At 49.2% G+C, this 7281-nt stretch overlaps 1 protein-coding gene across 1 annotated transcript; it reads right to left on the minus strand.

The window, feature by feature from the left end:
* Window positions 1–1338: 1338 nt before the first annotated feature.
* Window positions 1339–6762, minus strand: MYC (MYC proto-oncogene, bHLH transcription factor). Its single transcript, XM_070942021.1, has 3 exons — window positions 6248–6762; window positions 4252–4975; window positions 1339–2176 (listed from the first exon to the last, which is right to left on the minus strand). Exons 2-3 carry the CDS (start codon window positions 4958–4960, stop codon window positions 1614–1616), a joined length of 1272 nt encoding a protein of 423 aa, XP_070798122.1. The 5' UTR covers window positions 4961–4975; window positions 6248–6762; the 3' UTR covers window positions 1339–1613.
* Window positions 6763–7281: the final 519 nt, after the last annotated feature.

Here is a 7281-nt window from a genome sequence, read left to right on the forward strand (position 1 = left end):
AAAGACTTGGTGGTTATGGGAGCGACATGGCGTTCCCATGTAACACCTCTCCTGCGCGAGCTGCACTGGCTCCCGGTGGTCTTCCGTGTGCGCTTCAAGGTCTTGGTTACCACCTTTAGAGCGCTCCATGGCTTAGGACCTGGTTATCTACGAGACCGCCTGCTGCCACCAGTAGCCTCCCACCGGCCGGTACGCTCTCATAGAGAGGGGCTCCTCCTCCGGGTGCTGTCGGCCAAACAATGTCGACTGGCGGCCCCCAGGGGGAGAGTCTTCTCTGTGGGGGCACCTACTATCTGGAATGAGCTCCCTCCGATCTACGCACCTTCTGCCCCGCTCTTAAAACCTTTTTATTCCATCAGGCTGGCCTGGCCTAATTTTTTCCCTTTTAAAACACAAATTTTAATTTGTTTTTAATTTATTGGGGTGTTTTTAAATCTGTCTTTGGCCAAATTGTTTAATTCGGTTTTATTCTGTTTTTAAATTTTATATTTATGTGTATTTATCTTGTGGCTGTTCACCGCCCTGAGTCCTTCGGGAGTAGGGCGGTATACAAATCAATTAAACTAAACTAAACTAAACTAAACTAAACTAAACTAAAGACACACCATGTGATGAGATTTGGACAGGGTATCACTTTCAAACGTACAAGGCAGGATTCGTACTTTTGCAAACTTCCAAATCACATAATCTGAGGCAGGAAGCATTAACCTGAAGTACACAATATTTGTATTTGTGGGGAACAGTGGGGGAGCCCCTCCCCCCCCCACAACCAGAGATATCAAATCAGGAGGGCGTATACAGCAACCCTCTTTCAGAATAATTCTCTGATTATTTAATAACACAACCCATAAATATCCATACTGCCCTATGTTTTAGGATCTTTCAAGACACTCAAATCACTTTTAAAAACTTAAGAAAACACACCGTATATAGCCAGTTACAATTTTACGGGAAATAGTTTATTTATCTATAAACACAAAATAAAATCAGTTTTTTTTAAAAAAAATGACAAAAAAGGTACTTAAATAAGAATGATCTGTGAGAGATGTTATGGCACCAAAAAATTCAAGACAATTTATAAATTCAGTGGCCACAACCATTAAGTATGATCTGCTGATCTTTTTTTTTGTTTTTAACCTTTTCTATAAAGATTTTTTTTTTATTAAAGATATTTACATATCATTAGACTGTGTAAATATTTACAGGAACTTTGACAACGGTTAATTAAGCCTGTCCAAAATCACTTTTAAGAGAAAAAATGGCTTTAAATACAAAAAAGAAAGTGGAAAAAACTTCATTATCCCCCCCCACCCCGCCAATACATCCCCCTCACCCCTTTGCAAGGATAAACTTGCACCCCAAAATTTTCACCAGTTCTTAGATGCTGGATGGCTGTTCGGCATGCATTCGCAGAGAGTTCTGCGATTTTACAAAATGGAGTCCATTATGAGATTTACGTGGGCTTGTTTTATCCATGAGAAGCGCTAAAAGTTTTGAATGCATTTATGTCACGTTGATATTTCACCCCTTCTAGGTCCACTTCTCTTCCCAATGTTTATAGGCGTTAATAAAATTAATAGCAACATTTAAATTGTTTTTTTTTTGTTTTTTTTTTAAATACAAGAGTTCCTCAACTGTTGAAGTTTGTTTTTGAGTTGTTCGTGTCGCTTCCTCAGATGTTCCTTTTCCGCTAAGAGTCTGTGCTCTTCGGATTGGATGGAGAGGACATATTCGGTGGCCTTTTTAAGGATGACAACTTTAGGAGCTTTTTCGTTATTCGCTACTTCGGGGATCTGGTCACGCAGCGCAAAGAAACTCAGTTTTAGCTCATTCCGCCTCTGTCGCTCCAGGACGTTGTGCGTTCGCCTTTTGTCGTTTTCTTCCGAGTCTGAGGTGCGCGGACTCGAGCATTTGCGGTTGTTACTGATCTGTTTCAAAACCCGACCATTGTCCAACTTTAGCCTTTTGGTGGAGCTGTATTCGTGGCGTGTGGAAGGAGGGGCGGCATAATTATGTTGGTGGATCGGGACATGACAACGCTTGAGAACGAGAGGGCTGTGAGGGGGCTTACTGTGGCCAGAGGACTCGGATTTCTTGGCTGAAGGTTGCCTTTTTTCTACAGTAACCACATCAATTTCTTCTTCCTCCTCTTGTTCTTCTTCTTCTTCTTCCTCTTCTGAAAAAAGAAAAAAAAACCAAGATAGAGAGAAGGTTAATTTTTTATTTTCCTCCTAGAAAAGATGGGACCGTTGGGATTTAGCCTCCCTTAATCTGTCTGTCTCTTTGGCCAAGTTGGAAACGGGTGCCAGGAACTGTAGACAAACATACACACACACGCTTCTGAAAATGGACTTCTCTCCAAAAGGGGCAGAACTTAAAAAAAAAAGTTTATTATGCAACTGAGGACGCAACTCCACACATTTCAACCAAGATGACAATTCCAAAGAACTGAATCCTTGCCATCTCGTGGATGTTGAAATTGCAGAATTGCATAACTGTGCGGCTTCTCAGCCAAGGAAGTCAAATTTCTAGGCTATTTAACAGGGATGACATCTGTCTCCAGGGGCCATCCTTATCCACCCTACGCCAGCTTTCCCCCCCCCCCAACTGCTGGTGAAGACACAACCGGTCACATTCTGAAGGTGGCAAGACTACAATTCCCATGATCCCTGACTTCCAGGCTGCTTAGGAGCTGAAGTTCAACATTTGGCCCTAAGGCTATCCTATGGGTTGTCCACCCACACCCCCAGGCTCCCAACTATTGCAATGTCAGAAGAGACAAAGAGTGTGGAAATGTGAGAAAGTGAAAAAAAAAAAATCCTTGGAACCACACCCAGTTTTTTTTAAGTTTTAATGGCCAGGAGCAATTCCTATTTAACCTACCCTGGGAATTCCGCAACCCTATTATTCAGGCATGCACAAAGCAGCCTGAAAAAATAGGGTGCCTTTCCCCCCCCCCCCAATGATTCTCTTAAGGCTCATCCCCTTTTTCTCTTTCTTTCTTCTCATCACCTATATGTCAACCAAAGGACAAGCCCGATTATAAAGCTCAGCCAGTGGGTTTAAAGTTCCCGCTCCGTAGATCTGCGGTGACCCCATTAGACCCCAATTGAAAAAGCATCTTGGCTTTGATCTGCCTCCGGCCAGTTTTTCTAGGAAATGCAATTCCTGGGAAGCCCGCCCCATGTGTGTCGCTAACGTGGCAGCGTAATAAGAGTACACACATATGCTTGGAAGGGGAGGTGCTGTGCAATTGAAGTATTTGGGGCAGGGGGGAGAGAGAGAGCAGACGCGGTGTTCAGCAGAGCCAACATGTGATGTAAGGAAAGGCAGGACATTCCATTAGGTTTTCGTTATCTCAGTGGCTACGCAAGTAAAACTTTCTAGAGGGAAGCCGAATGTTTGAGCTTTCTCCCCCTTCAAAGAGGAAAAGGTATTCAAACACTTAACTCCCCCCCACCTAAAAAAAAAAAGGGGGGGGAGGCAAGGCAGCTCCTAATCCCTGCCTGAAACTCCCCCCCCTCTTTTTTTTTTGAGGTGGCACTATTAGGAGAAATACCAAGCAAAAACGGAACCCATTTAAATCCAAGTGAGTTTTCCCCTGAAACTTTTTAAGACACAGGAACAGCCCTTCGCAGCCTCAGTGAGCCTATCAGTACAATGGGAACATTTCATTCATGCCCTCTGGAAGAGGATGAAGTTGGGATGATTCACTGCCCAACAAGCCACTCCAAGCTGCTTCAGGCGACTGTGAAAGGAAAGGAGCCAGGTCACCTGAAAATAGGAGCCAGGTGGAAATGGTTCAAGCCAGTTTTGGCCTTGGTTGGTTTAAAAATAAAATAAAAGAAAAGAAGTCCACCCTATATCTTAGTTGGCCAGTTAAAAACCTTGCTCAGAAGTGTGCCACTGTTAAGGTTTGCCCATAGACTTTTTATCTTGGGCTTGAGAAAGCTGTTATGTGCGTCCATGAGAATGCACACACCGCTTTGCATTTTGGTAGTTGCTGGAACAGGACTAATGAATTACTCCAGTATGCAGTATCATAATACTAAGTGTAGTATTTCCAGTTTGACAACTTTCTTAACCTCACCTACAAGTCCATGTTTTGCAAATGCCCGGGGGGCCTGTTCTAAGCACCACTGGGACTTGCTGCTCCTTCACCCAAATCCCACTTTCTAGAGTGGTCACCCCCCACTTCCATACACCACCAAGTGTGGGAAAGAGGTCCTAAAAGAGAAACCCACCACTCACCTGAATCACTGCTGGTGGTTGGGGGCGTATCTTGGCCGAGCAAGGAAGCCGGGCATGGGTCAGGCGAGGCAGCAGCTTCTACAGCTTTGGGGGTCTTCTCCCCCAACGGGTAAGGAAAGACCACGGAGGGGTCAATACACTCGGCCGCAGAGGCTCCCAGGTCTTGCAGGTAGGAGCTGCTACTGGGAGAAGAGGCAGAGCTCTGTGAGGAAGACAGCGGGAGGCCACTCGTGCTGCTGTTCCCACTGCGGAGGGACAACGGGGTCCCCGCCCCGTCCCGGCGTGCCGCCTGGTAGGAAGCAAGTTTTTCCGAGACCACCTTCTGGAGTTTGGCTGCCGCCGAGCCCCCGCTCCACATGCAGTCCTGGATGATGATGGACTTGACGAAGGCGTCGTCATCCGGATCGCAGATAAAGCTCTGATTGACCACTTCGCTGCCCAGCAGCTCCGTCACCATCTCCAGGTGGTCAGCATTGGAAGGGAAGCTGCTGGACCGTCGGCTGGGCGAGAGCGGGGGTGTGGGCAACAGCTCAAATTTCTTCCAGATGTCTTCGGACGGGGCGGGAGGCTGCAGCTCACAACCCCGGTGATGGCCCGATAGGTAGAAGTTCTCCTCTTCATCCTCGTAGTAGAAATAGGGCTGGATCGAGTCGTAGTCGTAATCGTACGCCCGGCTGGGATAGCTCAAGCTCGGGACAGTTAGGGGCATGATGATGGAGGGTGCCTGAAAAGGGGGGGGGGAAGGAAAGGGGAAGATGGTTAATTGGGCAACTCTACTCTGCTCCCAATAGAATCACACACAAATCAAGATGCGGGGGTTGTTTTTAAATCTTTTATATGCAATGTTTTATCTTGGCTGTACACCGCCCTGAGTCCCGCAGGAGAAGGGTGATATACAACTAAAATAAAATAAATAAATAAATAAAAAACTTAAGCGTGGCCAACTACTCCGGAATTACTACCTCGCTTTGGATGAAACACTCCGGGACGTGCGTTCAACCCACTTCTTCAAACGTGGGAGAATTTGGGGGCAATTCGGGATAACTATTAAGCCAGAAGGGCGATGCTCCGGCACAGGCAACCTAGGCGACGGGACTGGCGAGGATGTCGGGAGCGCAGCTCCAACTCGCGGGGGGCTGGATATCCGAGCGCAAAAAGAGCCGAGCCCGGAATCCGTCGAGGCGCGGGAACCGAACCGTCCAAGCGCGGCTCGTTTCGTTTGACCCGGGTGGCTTCGGCTACGCTACACCCCCTTTTTTCCCCCCGAGTAGGCGCCACCCAGCGAGAATCAACTCAACACTACTCCGGCTTTATGCTCCACCTTAAAACACACACACACATAAAGCCAAGCGGGCAGCTTTCCAGCAGCGCCTGTCCGGGATTTAACTACCCGGCTCCCGCCGCCCCAGCGGTAGTTCGCGCTCTGAGCCCGGCCCGCTCTGGACTTCCGTGGCGGTCCGGGCTCGGGAACCCTCCCTCCCTTCTCTCTCCCCCCCCTCCCCGCTTCTCTTCTCCGTCCCCGCCTCTCCAAGTCACTTCGGCTCTCGATCACCCCGCAACCTCGTAGTAAGCAGAGAGGATTCCGCACAACGCCCGCTCTCCCCCTTTCCAACCGATCCGCCACCGCCACCCCCTTCGCCGGCTGCAGGTTCCCCCCCCCCCGAGCCCAAAAGGGGTTCATATGCAGGGGGGAGAAGCCCGGCACCGGAGCGGGGTTGCGAAAAGTCTTCCGAGCAGAGCCCCGGGAAGGTTTAGCAACAGCCGGCTGCTCGGGGCTCCTTCCCCCGCCGCCGCCGCCGCCTTTGGAGACTGGGGGAAGCCTCCGAAGGGAAGGCGGCATTAGAGGAGAGTTTTGCCTGCCCGCTTCTGCCTTCGCTCGGGCGGGGATCGGTGCGCAACGGAGTCGGGAGATCGGAGCGACCGAGCAAAAGCAAAAAAGCAGGCAAGCAAAGCTGCCGAAACGCCGGCCTGGCTATTAGGCGCTTCCAAAACTTACCGGTTCTTTTCAGATCCCGGCCCAAGACCGCGCTGGAAAGTCCAAGATCGGTTGCAAAAATAATTTAAGTGATGATAATAGGAAAAATCCAAAGTCTTTGCAAAATGCTAAAAAAAAAAAGAAGAGACCACCCCGCCAAGGGGCGGGTGGGGGAGGGAAAAGCAAAGGCGCGCAGTTGCACCGTCTGTTCCTTCGGCGTCTCTTTAACCGGTGCTAAGAAAGGAGGAGAAGGAGCCGAGGATATTGTAAGTCCACAGTGCGGGCGGCGGCAGCTCCGAATTCCCAGGCTGGAGTCAAAGCCTTTTTTTTTTTTCCTTCCTTCCTTCCAAAAGCGCCGGCTCGGGAACGAAAGCCAAGGGGCGGGGAAGAGGGGAGCGGGGGCTTCGTGCACGCGCGATGGATCCCCTACGCTCGTATTTATTTATGATGCCTCGGCTATAGCTACAGCAGGCAACAGCAGCAGCGGCGGCTGGCGGCAGCGCCTCCTTCCTCCGGTGCAACCTCCGATCCCTCCCCCCGTGTCGCCTCTGAGCTGCAGGACTCCGCCGCTTGCTTTATAAAGCCCTCGGCCGCTGCTCCGCCTTCCCTTTTCCCGCCAACCGGGCCCCCACCCACCTACCCACCCTCCCTCCTTTCCTCCACCCCTCCCTTTTTTTTTTCCCCCTTTGCAGAAAAAAAAAAAAAAACACAAAAAGCAAAAAAACGCCTGGATAGTGAGAAGCTGGGAGCAAAAAAAAAAAAAAAAAAAAAAAGCAAGGCGGGCGGATAGAAAGAAAGAAAGAAAGAAAAAAAAAAGAAGGAAAAATAATAATAATAATAAAATAATAATAATAATAATAAAAAACCTACGCGCGCACACACACACACATACAAGCTCGCGCAGGGAAAGGAGGAACGGGAGAGCTGGCTGGCTCCCCTCCCTTCTTTGTGTCTGTCTTTCTCTCTCTTTCTCAATGTTGCCCCCTCTCCCCCAAAAAAGCGGGGAGGGGGCGACCTTGCAAAGGGGAGGGGGCGCTGCCGCAGCGAGAGGAGAG

Source organism: Pituophis catenifer, unplaced genomic scaffold (genome assembly GCF_029215685.1).
Source record: "Pituophis catenifer annectens isolate HBS135680 unplaced genomic scaffold, rPitCat1.0.hap2 SCAF_3, whole genome shotgun sequence".
Classification (NCBI taxonomy): Eukaryota; Metazoa; Chordata; class Lepidosauria; order Squamata; family Colubridae; genus Pituophis; species Pituophis catenifer.